General features: G+C 48.1%; 5 protein-coding genes; 3 read left to right on the top strand and 2 right to left on the bottom strand.

Annotated features, from left to right (window-relative positions):
* Positions 1-1,566: 1,566 nt before the first annotated feature.
* GSTUM_00003763001 (uncharacterized protein) lies at positions 1,567-4,218 on the top strand. XM_002837520.2 has 5 exons: positions 1,567-2,675; positions 2,741-2,909; positions 2,969-3,190; positions 3,253-3,505; positions 3,555-4,218. The coding sequence occupies exons 1-5, from the start codon at positions 2,198-2,200 to the stop codon at positions 3,660-3,662; spliced, it is 1,230 nt and encodes a 409-aa protein (XP_002837566.1). The 5' UTR covers positions 1,567-2,197; the 3' UTR covers positions 3,663-4,218.
* Positions 4,219-4,897: 679 nt separating this feature from the next.
* GSTUM_00003764001 (uncharacterized protein) lies at positions 4,898-9,270 on the top strand. XM_002837521.2 has 7 exons: positions 4,898-4,958; positions 5,034-6,133; positions 6,197-6,544; positions 6,599-8,136; positions 8,193-8,249; positions 8,313-8,468; positions 8,532-9,270. Exons 2-7 carry the CDS (start codon positions 5,120-5,122, stop codon positions 8,671-8,673), a joined length of 3,255 nt encoding a protein of 1,084 aa, XP_002837567.1. The 5' UTR covers positions 4,898-4,958; positions 5,034-5,119; the 3' UTR covers positions 8,674-9,270.
* A 1,055-nt stretch (positions 9,271-10,325) lies between these two features.
* Positions 10,326-11,793, bottom strand: GSTUM_00003765001 (uncharacterized protein; the record flags this gene model as incomplete). XM_002837522.2 has 2 exons in its annotated part: positions 10,326-11,270; positions 11,365-11,793. 2 exons carry the CDS (start codon positions 11,791-11,793, stop codon positions 10,470-10,472), a joined length of 1,230 nt encoding a protein of 409 aa, XP_002837568.1. The 3' UTR covers positions 10,326-10,469.
* Positions 11,794-11,961: 168 nt separating this feature from the next.
* Positions 11,962-12,596, top strand: GSTUM_00003766001 (uncharacterized protein). XM_002837523.2 has 3 exons: positions 11,962-12,047; positions 12,109-12,256; positions 12,320-12,596. Exons 1-3 carry the CDS (start codon positions 12,038-12,040, stop codon positions 12,546-12,548), a joined length of 387 nt encoding a protein of 128 aa, XP_002837569.1. The 5' UTR covers positions 11,962-12,037; the 3' UTR covers positions 12,549-12,596.
* A 6-nt stretch (positions 12,597-12,602) lies between these two features.
* On the bottom strand, positions 12,603-15,566 carry GSTUM_00003767001 (uncharacterized protein). XM_002837524.2 has 6 exons: positions 15,401-15,566; positions 14,977-15,321; positions 14,823-14,922; positions 13,747-14,768; positions 13,473-13,695; positions 12,603-13,420 (listed from the first exon to the last, which is right to left on the bottom strand). Exons 2-6 carry the CDS (start codon positions 15,255-15,257, stop codon positions 12,848-12,850), a joined length of 2,199 nt encoding a protein of 732 aa, XP_002837570.1. The 5' UTR covers positions 15,258-15,321; positions 15,401-15,566; the 3' UTR covers positions 12,603-12,847.
* Between the last annotated feature and the right edge of the window lie 706 nt (positions 15,567-16,272).

Genomic DNA, 16,272 nt, shown 5'->3' on the forward strand with positions numbered 1-16,272 from the left:
GTTTTTCACAAAAAATACACCTGTACCGAAACACTTGTACCTTCTACGTACCGAGAGCTTCGAACCTCCTTACTGTGAAATTTTGAGGATGTTATACTTGGAAGAGTACGAGAGGTTTGCGAATGCGGTTGTACTCGTACAGTATCCTGCTCTGTTTGCAGATAGCCCCAAATTTCATCAAAAGATAACATTATTCTGAGGTTTTTTTTTTTTTTTTTGTTAAATCGTAGAATCTATTTGCTTAAAGGTGCAAACCTCCACTATAAGAGCACAGCCCAGTTAAAGCATGGATCCTAGATACAAGGGCACCTCTGCAATAACCGCCCCACATCCCCAATTTAGTCCTTAAACATGTTGGTCAAAAACCTCCTCCACAGGCCTAGGGGAAAACAAGCTAGTCCAAGTCCCTCTGGTATGGAATCAACCGCACATCTGCCCCCATGAAAGCTCCTTCTGCACAAAACAAAAAAAGCACAAAACAGAACAGGCAGGAGCCAACAAGAAAACCTATACTGTATTCTCTTGAGAAAGGAAACACAAAGGAAACTCAACAAAGGAAACCACCTTGATAAACCACATTCCCCATTTTTCAGCTGGTCCAGCTTTGACTAGCAGCTAAGAATATAGGGGAGAACCATGATATATTCACTTCATGTGATGAAGGCAGTCAACCTGGACATGCCGGCCTCCAGTGGAGTGATTGTTTATGGCTGGTCAGATGGGGGCATGACCGGAGACTGTGCAATACTAACCACGCATTGCCGAGTAATCCAAACATTGGTAAAGAAGTAAACCCGACCGAGCCAAAAAACCCAGCGGGGTGGAGGAGTATTCGCAACCTCATACAGCTTAGTCGAGGTGGCCACCATGGAGGGAGGAGGAGGACAGGAACCACAATCTCGCAAAGAGACCAAAGTCCAATAACAGAGGAGGTGAAAATTTCATTTAGCCCCACAATGAAGTTTGGTGTTCAGGCCTATGAAGCTTCCAAAGTTCAGCACTGAAGAGGGGATCATGAGGTTGTAGTGTGTGGTGTTGACACCCGCCACCACCTTCCCAAACAGGAAGGTGAAAAGCGGGGTCAGGAAGATAGCGGAAGAGAAGCTTGATAGCGGAAGAGAAGCTTCAAACATTATCCCGAGGCCCTCTATAATACTTGTATCATACAAATGACTGGACTGCCGGTATCATACATGGACACACCCCGTTTCGTGATACGGTGCCGCCAATGGTAAATTTAGTTGAGATCTGGCAAGAACTACGGTACGGTAACTGGTATGATACAATAAGTATCATATCATATTCATCCCCATGATCTCCATAACCTAACCTAATCATCCGCCTTAATCATCCATCTTGCCCTTGGTTTACAGTAGCCTCGTGTGACGCCTACCGTATCACGCCCGCAGTTTGTGTTACCGCGGATAGCTTAGGGAGGAATGAGTTATAGATAGGGTGCAATACTGGTAGTCTAAGTGGCGGGTCCCCCCGTAATTTATGGAGCACCGGCACAGTATCATGCCCATGATAGCGATGAGCAACTTCATCCCTCACTCTCCTCCACCCCTCCCTTGTCTTACCTACTGTACTGTACAGTGGTCGCTATCCGTCTCCCATCGCGAAGACAACCACACACAGAGCTCACCGTCGATATTAAATATCACCCGTCTCAAACCGCACCGCATCCCTTCCTACAGTTACCTCGCATACTTTACTAGTACAAGTACTGAAGAGTGTACCGGTACCGGTACACTATAAGCACTGCGCTGATTCAGCAATAACTACCTAACCTCCCCACCGCTCCAGTCGACTCATACTCTCCGCATCTTTCCCCTCGGTGATCATCCTCCAATTACAGACCCGTGCCAGGCTGTAAGAAGTTTGTGCGCAATCTTCATACGTCAACGCAAAGCCATTAGTGTTGTTCTGTCTTTGCTCCTTCTGCTGCTAACTGCAGCCGGTAACCCCCCTCCACCTCTCTCCACCCCCAAACAGATCAACCACGTCCCTTGGTGACGAATAGAATCGATCCCCCGCATATCCGCTCACGCATCCATTCTTCCACCTGCCTTCTGACACGGGGAGGCACAAATAAGGATAATTAATTAATTAATTTTTTAAACTGTCCTCTGGAAGGGGCAAAATTGGAAGGCAATATTTATCCCTCCCCTGGGGTTCCTCTTTATTTAACCCTATCATGAGCCTCCCCAACTTCGATTTCCAGCGATTGTTCCAAAAATTCCTCTGGGATCCCGAGCCAAAGAATACAGATCCGATGAACTCTATATGGTGTTTGGGCCAAGAATACCCTAGTGCTGGGCTTCCCCAATCGCCGCCTCCGCCCCCCCCTTCCACCGAGAACAGTATCATTAGGGGTCATGATAACTATAGGGAAGCCGAGGGGAGAAATAGGGGTCAAGAGGAGGAGGGGGATACAGGGTGGCCAAAAGCTTTCTTGGAAGATTTCGAGTCGACTCTGTGGATGACGTATCGTAGCGATTTTAAACCCATCCCCCGTGTAGCGGATTATAATGATAAGCTCACTTTCCTGACGAGCATACGGAGCCATCTTGATAAAGCGGAGGGCTTTACAAGTGATTCTGGATGGGGCTGTATGATACGGTCAGGGCAAGCGGTGATTGCCAACGCCCTGGCTCATTTACGGTTGGGCAGAGGTATGAGAAGGCCCACCTCCTGGATTCTATCTATCCAAGGGTTATAGAGCTTACCGTTGCTGTAGGGTGGCGAAGGGGGATGAAACCCGAAGAGGAGAAACGGTTGTTGGCTTTGTTTGCTGATGATCCGAGAGCTCCATTCTCGATTCACAAATTCGTTCGGCACGGAGAAGTCGAGTGCGGGAAGAATCCAGGGGAGTGGTTTGGCCCTAGTGCTGCCGCAATGTGCATTCAGTGGGTTACACTTCTTTCCTAATATCCCCACTGCAATATTGTTAATGACTCGCATTCAGAGCTCTCACTCATGCTTACGAGCCGGCTGGTCTACGGGTTTACCAAACAAATTCGAACGATCTCTATGAGGAAGACTTCCGGAAGGTTGCCGTTGTGAATGGGGTGTTCAAGCCGACATTGGTTCTTGCTGGGATCCGGTTAGGAATAGAAAGAATCACGAATATCTATTACGAACCCCTGGCAGCGTGCCTGCGGATGCCGCAGACCGTCGGAATCGCCGGGTGTGTCTTTCCATCAGTCATCCCCCCATACAATAAGACAAGATCGTTAACGCACGATACAGTGGACGTCCTTCATCATCACACTACTTCATTGCGGTTCAAGGGGAAAACTTTTTCTACTTAGACCCTCACACCTGCAGACCGATCCTACCTTTTAAGGAAAACCCACAAGATTATACGGAGGAAGAGGTTGACACGTGCCATACGAGGCGAATTAGAAGACTGCATATCAGAGAAATGGACCCGAGCATGTTAATAGCGTTCTTGATCAGGGATGAAGCGGACTGGGAAGATTGGCAAAGGCGAATCAGTGAAGTAGATCTCCCCTTCCCCAGAATTACAGTTTCAACTCACCCTCCGATAGCCAGAAAAGAAGGTCATTCTTGTTAGCGATAGCGAGCCATCCGGAAGCTGGGTACCTAGAGAGGCAGCAATCGATGAGGTGGAGGCCTTCGAAGACGATGATTTTTAAGGCGCTTGTGTACCGATTCAGGAATGAAGGACTGAATAAATGACATTCCCGATATTTCGATACCCATTTAAGTTGGCGAAAAAGAAGGGTTACGAGCGTATGGAGGACTCCGCTTGAACGGGGCATTGTGACTCTTTTTCATTCGTGATTTTCTCTTTCCTATCAACTCCTTTACTCCCTTTATTTGTTTATTCTCCATTTCCTTTTTTCCTTTTTTTTATGCTCTCCACTTGTCTTGATTGGTTTGGGGTACGAGTAGACTCTGTGTTTTCATTTCCTTCTTTCCATCCATATCACCGGTATGTTTCGCTCTCTCCTTTCTCTCGTTCACTTGTTTCATCTTTGGTTTATATGGGCGGGGTTAGCTTGATTCGTTAGTGTCTTTAAACGGCTGCAGTACGGTACTGGTGTGGATCCAAGTTTACGACATTGTCCGGATGGGTGATGGAATTCTGGTTCAAGATAACATACCAGTATATACTGGTATTAGTATATAACTTACGACTGGGGATACCAAGTGGATTTTGATAGAAAACTAATACATGTTTGCAATAAAGCCGCCTCTGCAAATACGCCCGTGCTGCAAAATACCCTTACTATCAGCACCGCATTATACTCAGAGGCAAAAGCCTCCGAACTATAACTTTTTTCTTTCCCTTTGCTTTGTTGCTGGAAGACTCCAAGTTTCCATACTATACCCGAGAGTACAGTACATCGAGTAACATATCATTACCCTGCCCGCGAATTTCAGACATATACCGTGCCAGCACCCTACTCGTACAGTATCTGGACACCTTGGCGCCAAGGGTCTCTCTCGGCTTTTGGAGTGCTTCGGCATTTATGAGTGTAAATCTCTGGTACCCGGAAACCCGTGAAACTCGGAGAGTACCTATGTTATGTAATGGCCATCAGGCTAAAGGGGTCCAGCGTTGGTAGGCATGGGGGATTCAAGATTGGTGGAATATGATAATGGGCGCGATACTACTCGAGTATGATACCGGTATGATACACTTCAATTTAATGAACAGGCAATAGGATTGAAATTTCGTGAGCAAGCTTTGGGTTACATAATAATTATTACATAAGCTCATGGCCTTGGCTCTGGCTTCGAGGGGAAGATTTATTCTTTGAGGCTCTAGAGTTTTCGGAACTTACCGAACCTTGGCGCCCTAGAATTATACGCGTTTTGTAGAGCAGGGCGTCGGGCATCACGACACCAGCTTGCGTCCTTTGATCTTTGCCCTTAAACCGCGGGAGCTTCAACTTCAACCCACGGTGACTAACCAACCTTGCCGTGTACGGCTTTCCGCCTCTCCCCCCCTCTCCCACTCCCCCTTCCTAACCTGCTAACACACCCCAAACTATTTGAAGACCACCACCCCCACCACCACGACCGCACAAAATCGACAAAAGAGCCAAAGGACCACACGCCTATCGAGGGCGAATTACAGCTCCTCATGGCGTCTATCACCGCGACAAACGATGCGCCTCGGTCGCCTAGGGGGGATCCCGAAGCTGATGCTGAAGGAGAATCAGATGATGGAATCGAATACAACGAAGATAATGATGAGAAAATCATTAACGGAATTATTTCGGGTACAATTACCGCTGGGGATGACCCTCATGCCTTCGGGTTCGGCGACACGGTTGGAAAGCTCGACGATGCGATCGACTATGAAGATATCTCGGATGATGACCTCCCTTCCGAAGGTGAACCAAGTGGCAACAACAATATTGGTGGCAAAGAGGAAGTAGGAGAGGACGGCATTGCCGGAGATGAATTCGATGAACTATTTAATGACATAGGTGACGAAGCACCCATTGCCGGCGCTGATGCTTCAGGCGAGTTGGGAGGCCTTGAGGGTGTGGATCTAGATTTCATGGCACAGGAGGGGCTTGTTGGTACGTCGGAGATGGATGTCGGCCAGACAGCCAACGAGGATATGATGATGGGTTTGGATATGGATCTTGGAGCGCCGACAGAGGGGCCTTCTGCGGAGAAGCGAGCCACAACACAGGAGCTTGTTAAAAGATACTTTCCGGAACTCGACCTCAAAGCTAGACTATCCTTCAATGATCTCTTTGGGCCGAAACCACAGAGGTTGGCAATGGGTCCACCCAAGCCGCCAAAGGTCATTGTCCCCACGAAGTTAGCTATTGTGTTTGCACCATCCGACGAAACAGTGTTTAACAAACCTTACACTGGAAGGAATATGGCCAAGAAAGCAGAAGAAAGACCGGGGATTATTATCGTACCCCAAGAGCCGGAGGATAGTGAAGAGAGTGACGCTGACGTCGAGGATCCTATAGATTGGAATTCACCTCTTGAACGGGGTATAATGATGGCTTGCAACGATTGGGAAAGCAAGATGGATATGATTATGGGACCTACTCCACCACCTACTCCGCCTAGTGAAGTTCTAGAGGATGACGACGAAGATGCGGAGGAAGCTAACCGTAGGCCGTTAAAGGTTTGTTTGTTCAATTGTTTCGAGTTCTCCCTTTTTCCGCAAGCTTACTTATTCGTCCTTTAGCGTGCGAGACTCGCGAGTTCCTTTCTCGATGGTCTCCCTGATTCATGGCTTGCCGATGATGTCGTTCTTGATGGAAATTTGAGTGCCATTGCAAGCCATGTCACACTTGATCTTAACGATCCACACCTTTTAGTAGATATTCGCCAACCTAATGAGATAAGACCTACCAAGCGCATTGGCGGCGAATTCAAGCGTCGTATCAATAAAGACTTGGCGCAAAGATATAATATAAGCAACGACGAGGCGTATGACTTGCTGAAGGGGAATCTTCAAAATAAGGTTAGAAGTGCAATCGGCCAGTTGGATATTGAGCATAGTATGCCTGCTCTCCGATTACAGTCACCATACGTGAGTTTACATTTATTCCACCTAATATATGTTACAGTTCTCATTCATACACAGTACAAAACCAAACTCTCCACCAAAGAGGCCCGCTCATTTCACCGTCCCGGTTTGCATTTCAATGTCAACTATGAGATTCGTTTCTCGAAGATCAAAGCACGCAAGAAGAAGACATATCGTGGAAAAGATGTCCAGTCTGTCCTAAAAATAACTAAGGATTTATCTTTAATGGACGGCTGTAACTTCATTCTTCTTGAATACTCCGAGGAATACCCATTCGTTATGTCTAACTTCGGAATGGGAAGCAGGCTTATTAACTACTATCGACGCAAAGGGCCTGATGATGAGTCTCGCCCAAAGTGTGAGATTGGTGAAACCCAGGTTCTCATGAGCCAGGATAGGTCCCCTTTCTGGAACTTTGGAACCGTCGATCCAGGAGAGACCGTACCAACACTCTACAACAATATGGTTCGGGCACCCATTTTCAAGCAGAACCCCAAGCCTACAGATTTTCTTGTTATCCGCAATACACAAGCCAATCAGAGCCATTACTACCTGCGCAATATTCCGAATCTCTTTGTGGTTGGACAATTGCTACCAGTGACAGACGTTCCTGGTCCCCATTCTAGAAAGGTTACCACCGCGGCAAAAAATAGACTTAAGATGGTTTGCTATCGTGTTGTTAAGCGCAAACCCGAAAAAGCAATCATTCTAAAGGATATCGCCGAACATTTTCCAGAGAACAACGAAATGCGTCAGAAGATGAAAGAATTCATGAGTTACAATAAACCTAAGGGTGTTTGGGAGATGAACGCCGGCGAGGTAGTTCCGGATGAATCAGTCATCAGGACAATGGTTAAACCTGAGGATTTGTGTCTGTTGGAAGCTATGCAAGTCGGTGTTCGTCACCTTGCGGACTCTGGATATTCAAAGACGGTGGATGATGAAGTCGATGACGATGACAAGGAGGGTATGAGCTTGGAGCAACAGTTAACCCCTTGGGTTTCCACGAAGAACTTCATCAACGCTACATCCGGAAAGGCTATGTTACAGCTTCATGGCGAAGGGGACCCCAGCGGCCGTGGCGAGGCATTCTCGTTTGTGAAGACCAGCATGAAGGGGGGATACAAGCCAGTCGGAGAAAGCGTCGAAGAAAAGATGGACAAGCAGCGCCTCAAGGAGTTAGGCGGGCACGCATACAATGTCGCTCGCCAACAGCAAATGTATGAAGCCGCTATTGATCAGATCTGGAGAGCCCAGCATCGAAGCCTCAGTTCCCAAGTGGAGCCAGAGATGCCAGATACCGAGTTCGAGGACACGCACAATGACCATCATGAAGACCTTCTGGAAGAAGGGAGGACTCCGAGATCTGAGGCTGTTCCTCCAAGTCCATGGCTAAATAACGTTGATGTTGATGAGACTATGAGTCAGTTCTCCAGGTTTTCCGCGACCAATCGCCGGAATAAAGTTCTTAGGATTCAAAGAAAGTTTAGGGGGCCTAATGGTGGCGTTGAGACAAGATCTGAAATCATCCGGGACCCGAAGGTTATTCGTCAGTATCTCCAGAGGAGAAGAGAGCTTGATGCAGAGAAGACACAGTATGTATAGCCTAACCTCCTCATTCACGTCTTTAGAAGGCTAATGTTTGCAACAGAGTCGAAAACTTGGTTCCGACGGGCAACGAAGATGAAGACCAACAATCCCGCAAGAGGTGCTATATCTTCCATCCTGCCTCCAAAGTTATAAAAGCATCAAAGCTAACCTCCCCTTGCAGACTGGTCCAAGAACTCAAACGCCTAGAGCGCAATAAAGAACGCCGCGAAGCGCGCGAACGCGACAAGGGCAAGCGTGTCGGCAGTTTCGCTGGCGATGCCATGTCCCCCGAATCTGCCGCAACTCCCGGTTCCCCTATGCCTTCGGTCAGCATGCAGTCCGCCGCTACACCCACAGCCGCTGGATCGTCCTTGCCGAATAGCAAGACGGCTACTATTAGGAAGTGCAAGAATTGCGGGCAGGTGGGGCATATCAGGACTAACAAAAAGGTTTGTCCGAAGTTGAATGGGCAGTGGGCGGAACTCGGCATGAGTCCGCCAGATGGTAATACCCCGGCGCCAGTCGGAACCCCGGGTTCCTAGAGGAGGGAAGAATGGTTGAGGGGGAGACTGACCCTTATGATAACTAAAATTCCTGCTTGCTTGTGGAAAAGGGTGCGGGGTGTTATTGGCTATGACATACAGGTGGTATTTTCATAGTTAAATTCGGTACCGGTAGTCTATTTTCTTCCCTCTTTCTTTTTTATCCTTCTTCCCCGAGACCTCATCCCCACCCCCCCCCACCATCTGACCCAGTCCACCAATCAATTTCTTCCTCCTTTCTGTCCTCTCCATCCTTTCTCATCCTTCTCCATTTTTAAGGGAATAGTGTATAAAGTTCCATTCTTGGGAGTTTTTTCTTTCTTCCTTTCCTTTTCCTCTCCTCCCCCTTCCTCTCCTCCAAAAAGGAGAGTTGTCTTTGGCGTTGGTTTTTACCTTGCTTCGATTTGCACCGCTCCACTTGAGACTATTTCATATACGACGGTTTCCTCCCGTGTGCGCTATCAGGTGCATACATACTGGAGGTTATTAAATAATGGCTTTCTCTTTCTTTCTCATTACATTGGGTACTCATTTACTTGCTTGCTTGCGGGGGGTTTTTTGTTTACTTAGTTATTTATTCATTTATTTATACAAGTAGATTCTCGAAGAAAAAACTGAATTGTGGTATGTTAACGTGTCAGTGTGCTGTGCTGTATCCCGTGTTTCGTCTATGAAGAAAGCAAAAGGGTCGTATTACTTTTCCAGAGCAGTAAGAAATGCCAGATCTCAAGAGAGTACGAGTAGACTATCACTCGTTGCCACATAGTCTACTAACGGCCCAGAACAGATCAACGGAAACAATGTTTCTTCTTCAACAACAAAAAAAAAGGAACCTCTCCCATGATACTTTTACGGCTATTCTCCAGGACCATGAAGTCTCCCATATTTTGGACGCGGAGGATTGTGTACTCCTGTTAACTCTGCCCAGGACGACGAAGTGGAAGCCTGGAGCGGGGGGGAGGAGGGACTACGATCTATAGTCAAGTCTACCGGGGAGAGCGAAGACACCCATTGCTCTGCTCTGGATTGGTCAGCACAAATTGACCCAGGCATGATTCTGTCCTTTTGCGGGCGGCTGGAACGGATGTTACAAGTGCGATGTGTGGACTACTACCTACGGTATACTACGATTGTACCGCAATTCAATTATTTGGGGGGGGGGGGGTCTCAGGCCCTTGGTACGAGTACTTTAAACTACCTATAGAACACGGCCTGCAGTTATTTGTTGACGAATACGGTAGACGAATAACTTATGATACTATAATTATGATAAGCCAATGTGGAAAAACAAAGGGTGCTCTCGTCGGAAAGGATTGTTGGGCCTCCATTCCTCTTTTTTTCCTCTTTTTCATTTTTTTTCATAATATTATTGATATTGAAGGATGGAGAAGAAGGGAATTGATGTTTGATCCATTCTTTCTGTAAGGTATTGCATTTTAATGAAACTATTTCATCGTTGATGGAGCTTAAGTCACTTTGTTCATTAGGTGATTGGTAGACTACCGTCCAGGGCATTGCGTTCAACACCCATGCCGTGCGCCACTGCTGGTGGTTGTTCGAATACCGGTGAGTGTGGGTCTGAGGGGGTGGCTAGTTTGTGAGGTGAAGTGAGATTGCATGATGATAATGATACTGTTGGTTATCGTACGTGGAGCATTTACGCCTTATGCTATGATGGATAAGCTGGATGAGAGGCGGCTAGTCTATTGTACAATTTTGGGGGTTTGGATAAGGTATGTTTTCCGGGAGTGGAGGATTAGATATGTTGAGGTAGGAAGGAAGGAGGAAAGATGGGATCATATGGGCTTATCTCCTGCTCCTGGAGCCTGTCCGGAGATTGTACTCTCCTGTTGTGGATTTGGCCCGCTATCGATGAGCATAGCATCCTCTATTTCGCCCATCTCATCTTCTACCCTGTCAAGATTGTTCGCGGGTGCTGGTGAGTTGCACCCATCTTCAGCAGGCATCCATTCATCCCCCACCTGCTCCCCTCCCTGCTCCCCTCCCTGCTCCCCTCCCTGCTCCCCTCCCTGCTCCCCTCCCTGCTCCCCTTCCTGTTCCCCTTCCTGCTCCCCTCCCTCTTCCCCTTCCCCACCCTCACCCCCACCCTTAGCAACAGGTATCTTCCTCCTAGGAATAACCTCCAAAAATGCCCTCTCCCAATCCCTATATTCCAGCCAGCGAATCATAATCTCCACAACCTGATTCGTCGTCAAGACGAACCTACTCGCCATGCTAACGTACTCCCCAATCGGCAATTTCGCCGTCGCGACGCCCTGCGCCACCGCCTTCTTGTGGCAGAGGCCCTTGTACCGATTCTTGTCTACGATGGCGCCGACAATGTACTTCTTACCGTTCTCGAGTTCGGTGATGGTGTTGGGTGAGTCGGCGGTTAGGTATACCAGGTCTGAAGTCACCTCGTACGGCTCGGAGGACACAATGACATTTTTCCAGCGAAGGTGCTGGTTCGAGAGGATAGTTTGGTAGCGCGTTAGGAGGCGCTTGTTCAGGCTGGTTAGGTGGAGGGTTACTTGGCGTGGGGATGTGCGGTTTATGCTATAGCTGCGGGTTAGTTGACTGGAGAGGGATGTTATCTCCTAGGGTGGCATCGCTGCGTTAGTCTTTCAATTCGGCTTGATCCTCCCTGCGCGGTGGGTAGATTGAAGCAAAGTAGTAGAAGGGAATGAGTACCTTATCACTCATCAATTCATCAAACCCGCAATCCATAATCAAACTAATAGGTTCCAGCACCGGCCTCCTCCTATTCATGGAGCCGTTGTTTTTATTTCCATCGCCACTCGCATTATCCCTCTGCTTCAACAATTCCCCTCCACTTTCTTGTGCTGTTTCAGCGGCAGCTTTGGCCTTCGCACGCTCCGCGGCCCTACGTGCTTTCTTCTTCTCACGCTTGGCGGCTTTCCAAGCTTCGCGGGTCTCTTCCCAGCGCTTGGCTTTCAATTGGCGCTTGCGTGCGTTTTTGGAGAGCTCGGTGGTGTCTTGTGGATCGGTGGCGGTTGTCGTTGATTCTGGAGCAGTAGTGTCGGGGGGATCAGGGGGAGGAGGTTCTGTGAAGATTTCCGCGTTATCGGTGGGAATTGGGAGGTCAGTGGGAGGGGACATCGGGTATTTTTTGCAGCTGGTTTGGTAGTGATATTCAAGGGAGTGCAGCGATCTTATTCAACTCCAGTGCCAGGATCAGTAGGTCGAAGTTACCCTCCCAACCAACCAACCCCGCAAACAATCCCACCTCTTCCACTCGATCACTGGCGCAGTGCCGGTCGCAGTAGCAAGCGCTCAAACCACCATCCCATCACCAAATCAAACCAAACTTCCACCCCATCATCACATAATATCACAACCGCTAATGGTCCAAGGTACCCCATCCCGCGATCACCCCCCCTCATGATTTCCAAATATCTAACAAGAAATATACAGACCTCCCGCCAATCGGCGGCTACGCCCCAATCCAATACAAACGCAATATCCCTGCCAGGGGCCTCCGTCCAGCATATTACCTCGCTGGCGTCCTAGGAATCTGCACATTCGGGTTTTATAAGTGGGCCCAGAGTATCCGAGAGCTAAAGTTGCTCCTCCCCTTCCACTCTTATTCCCTCCCCCCAATTATACAGCTAACGTGTTGCGGAAGTGAACTCGCCCGCGAGAAAGTCTGGGCGAGACTGCATTTAATCCCATTACTCGAGGCGGAGAATGATCGTGATTTGGTCCGTAGACAGATTGCTGACGCGGAGCGCGAGAGGGCACTTATGGGCGATGTTAAAGGGTGGAAAATGGGGAGCGTGTATAATTCGAATAAGATCATTACGCCTAGGTATGGGTACGGGCCTGATGAGGAGTTGAGGGAGAAGCCTACTTAGGTGTTTCACGAAGTAATTGAGGGATAGTTCGGTTTCTACTGTACAAAATGCCGGTTTGTGAAGAGAAAGAGGGTATATTATATTCTGGTGAATTTGCCATTGTTTGACAAGGAATCAAGCATTGAAACTAAGCAGGACCAAAATGATCAGACAGTAGAAAGAAGTATACCAAAATTAAAAAGTGGTGGTACAGTGCCGCCCATAATGCACAGAAACCCGCACAAACCGCAACAGAAACTCGATTGACATGCGACAAAGAAACAGGGACCCGATTCACCCTCAATCTCTAAGATTTCGGATCACATAACGATGCAAGCTCTATAATTTCTTTTGCAAGTCTCAGCATACCCTTCATCGTCATAATCGGCGCTCATTCTCCCTACACCGATGATTTTAATCCATTGTTCGCCCTCGGCGTGCCACCATCTTAGAACGCTCCTTTCGGTGTCGTATTCCCACTTACCACCGCTGACAGTGACAGCTGTACCGTCTTTAGGAAAGTGGAATGGCGGGACAAACACCTCTGTCGGCGTGGTTTCCTCTGTGCTCTTCCCGGCTACAAGCTTGAGGTCGAAGGTTGCGCTCGATAGGGTGAAGCCAGACTCGACTATAGTGCCTGCTGTGTAGACTGGGGAGGGACGGACGAATGCCTCTGCCGCACGAGAACCAGCGGCAACAGCGTCGGGAGTAACCTTCTGCAGATCTGTACGAGTGGTTGACATTGTTGATGTAGTGAGAGCTCGTTTGAGGTTTGTATCATCTACGATCGTGGTGGAGTCGTTTGTTGTTGCAGAGCTATTTGGAGGGCGATCATCCAGCGAGAAGATACTTAGGTCTTCGCCATTCCATTGGTCACCCCATTCATGGTTATTCTAGAAACATAATTAGGAGTTGTCTTTTGAACGCTAAAGCAAGGGCAATTACCTCTACACAATACGTCCACAAGGTAAACCCAACCTGCGCTCCTTCTAGAGCATAGTGATTTGCGTCCATTGCTCTGATTTGGGAGATATAGTCCCCAGTTTTGTACGCATATTTATCGTCCATATCATAAGGAACTCCTATCTCGGTGAATACGCACGGGGTCAACCCCATGTTGTCTACACCCTCCTGTTTCATAGCCTTCAATTGATCTCGAAGGCAATTCCTTCGGACTCGAGTTAGTAATCTCGGGGACAAAAGGACGAACTGATCTCACCGGATAGCAGTCTCCCCGATCTTCAGCGCAAAGCCTGGCGCTAGATATCGTCCTCTGAGAACACCGAGAACATCAATGTTCCAAAGTCGGTTCCATTTTTTCGTCATGAGTGTGATCCCATCATAAAAATGTGGTGCATAAACCATCCTACCATGGGCATCGGGCGTATCCTTGATGACAGGTGGTATCTCGAAAACGGGTGGCTGGCAAAACATTATGGTACTTTTATGTATTGATCTTATGGCCGCGGCATACTTCCGGTAATGATCCAAAAAGTATGTTTCAGTGAACTTCTCAGGACTAAGCAGTTCACCATTCGGCATCTTGCCAAAATAATCATTTTTAAGAATCGTATCCGTTGCCGGATCCCAGACGCCATGTTGTGCCCAAATACACTCGCCTAATTTCCAGCCGGGATCCCTCTTCCATCCATAGCGGGAATCGTCATAGTCTGCCGGAAGCCATGCTTGCACCCCTTCCGGATCAACAAGGGCACTCCCGGTTTTATAAGGCCCAGTTCCGCCAAAGTCCCATGTGTCAATCTCACACGCCCTCCCACTTCCAGTCAAAATTGCTTGCCACGCCGTGGGCGATGTGCCTTTCCGGAGCTTTTGTTCAGGTGGAATAACATCAAGCCTTTGATACCCAATTAATCCACGATTGGGTTCATTTAACGACTCCCAGCCAATAACGGTTGTGTCCTCCAAATCGCCTGCCTCGTGTATCTTCTTTGCAAGATAGGCAACAGCACTAATAAAATGCTCCTGGAGATAATCCTGGATGTTCTTGCCGTCAATAATACATTTAGGAGCAAAGTCGCGGCCAGCGAAGAACATTGTAAATATAGTTTGGCATGCCAATCGTTGATAATTCGTGGACCATATCATCTTGGGAAAGGTAGCAGGGTCTGGCCAGGTATTGTGTACCAAAGCAGCCTCCGTTACATCAAAGGTTTGCGGATTCAACCCCATGGCGTATAAGGTCCACATGGGAGCGCCCGAGCCTCCAGAAAAGCGAGACCACTGAGAACAAAAGGTGAGCACAGCTTCCGGTTGGGACGAACCAGGGTCACATACCACGTCCTGATGAGAATCCATAAATATCATAAAGTCATACTCTTTTGCCTTTCTCAGCATAGCAACTGTACTCTCGATCCATTCGTCATCGTAGATACCACTATGTCTATCAGCCCTTCCTTCCTACCCTTCACCCAGGCATAGGAAAACATACGGGCCCCGCGCTTCAATGGCTTCCCAAGTATAAATGTAACGGATTACATTATAACCGCAATTCCGCAATCTCCGGAAGTGTACATCCGCATCCTCAAGTGTAAATGGCCGACCGACAAAGCTAACGTTATCACCATCAAAAAAGCCCTCCAATACGTGAGAAAGCAAGTTTGGCTTCGTCGGCATTTTCGCGTCCGAAGCAACATTAACGCCACGAAGAGTTACTTGACGATTATGCTCGTCGCGAAAGTAGGGTCCATCGACACTTAAAAAGGAAGGCATTTTGGAGCAAGCGAAGCTCTTGTAAGATGAATTGAGTGAAGTTGTCCAGGTTTCGCGGGCTAACCTGGTGTTGTTATAAGGAGCGGAAGTTAGGATTGAGGTAGCAAGCTCTCTCGCAAGGCAAGCTAGCACCGGGAACTAACCTTAGAATTGGCAAAATAGCACAAGGTGAGGCGTATTGGAAAGAGGATTCGTACTCGTATTAGACTACTCGAGTATCATACCATCGAAACTTCACAGACTACGAGACAGCCCCAAGTCAATCCGAATTCGAGTTCGAATTCGAGTTCGTGTTGAGGGTTGAACCGGAAAAAGCGGAATCAGAAGACGAATCGTTTCTCGTGTCTTAGCCAAGAAAGTAGATGCAGCAGATCTCGCTTTGCCCATGTTCGCCTTTCAAGATCGCAGCCGGGTAACTCATTGACCAAATATTAGGCCCGCAGAGACATTCGAGGCAGGGAGTTGCACCCCGCTGTCCCAGGTTTGGTTTCACCCAGCCGGACCCTCTGCTGCCCCAGATATCATACAGAAAAATACACCTCACTATCATATCCCTAAAAATCTCTGCTGTAACCCCTGCCCGCATAGAAAATATGTCCGCCGCCGCGCCCCATTCTAACCTAAAAACCTAACATTACAGCCCTCCAAATGAATAGTTTAGACTATGCCACAAGTGGCCCAGTTAGTATGATAGGAACACAGGTCAAATATTCCTCCACTTCCTTATCCTCCTCCTAACCATCCCCTTCACCACCGGCACAGATACCGGCCCCAGTCTCAAGGAGGGATGTTAACCGCTCTGTATTCGAGAGCTTCGCAGGCGGCGTCAGGAGGGCTCAGTGGTGGGGAATTAGAATTGTATATTAAGCACTCCCAGACCGCTTACTGTACCAAAACTTCCAAGCCATTCCTTGTGTCTTTTATTTGTTGCTCTACTCCTCATTTAGGCCTTGTACCATTATAGAATAGTTCACTAAAACCCAATCCAACCTTTATGTCGATTGATAGGGAAGGG

The sequence above is a fragment of the Tuber melanosporum genome, assembly GCF_000151645.1.
Source record: "Tuber melanosporum whole genome shotgun sequence assembly, scaffold_190, strain Mel28".
NCBI classification, from domain to species: domain Eukaryota; kingdom Fungi; phylum Ascomycota; class Pezizomycetes; order Pezizales; family Tuberaceae; genus Tuber; species Tuber melanosporum.

Excerpts from the sequence above, each read along its gene's own strand:
- GSTUM_00003764001 (XM_002837521.2), top strand. The coding sequence starts at position 5,120 with ATGGCGTCTATCACCGCGACAAACGATGCGCCTCGGTCGCCTAGGGGG. Across the intron at positions 6,134-6,196 it reads CTAACCGTAGGCCGTTAAAG|CGTGCGAGACTCGCGAGTTC; the intron begins GTTTGTTTGTTC and ends TTCGTCCTTTAG. Across the intron at positions 6,545-6,598 it reads TCCGATTACAGTCACCATAC|TACAAAACCAAACTCTCCAC; the intron begins GTGAGTTTACAT and ends ATTCATACACAG.
- GSTUM_00003767001 (XM_002837524.2), bottom strand. The coding sequence starts at position 15,257 with ATGCCTTCCTTTTTAAGTGTCGATGGACCCTACTTTCGCGACGAGCAT. Across the intron at positions 14,769-14,822 it reads TGGATTCTCATCAGGACGTG|TGGTCTCGCTTTTCTGGAGG; the intron begins GTATGTGACCCT and ends TTTTGTTCTCAG. Across the intron at positions 13,696-13,746 it reads ATCGGGGAGACTGCTATCCG|GAATTGCCTTCGAGATCAAT; the intron begins GTGAGATCAGTT and ends TCGAGTCCGAAG.
- GSTUM_00003763001 (XM_002837520.2), top strand. The coding sequence starts at position 2,198 with ATGAGCCTCCCCAACTTCGATTTCCAGCGATTGTTCCAAAAATTCCTC. Across the intron at positions 2,676-2,740 it reads TCATTTACGGTTGGGCAGAG|GGTGGCGAAGGGGGATGAAA; the intron begins GTATGAGAAGGC and ends CCGTTGCTGTAG. Across the intron at positions 3,191-3,252 it reads CAGACCGTCGGAATCGCCGG|TGGACGTCCTTCATCATCAC; the intron begins GTGTGTCTTTCC and ends CGCACGATACAG.
- GSTUM_00003766001 (XM_002837523.2), top strand. Across the intron at positions 12,257-12,319 it reads CAGAGTATCCGAGAGCTAAA|TGAACTCGCCCGCGAGAAAG; the intron begins GTTGCTCCTCCC and ends GTGTTGCGGAAG.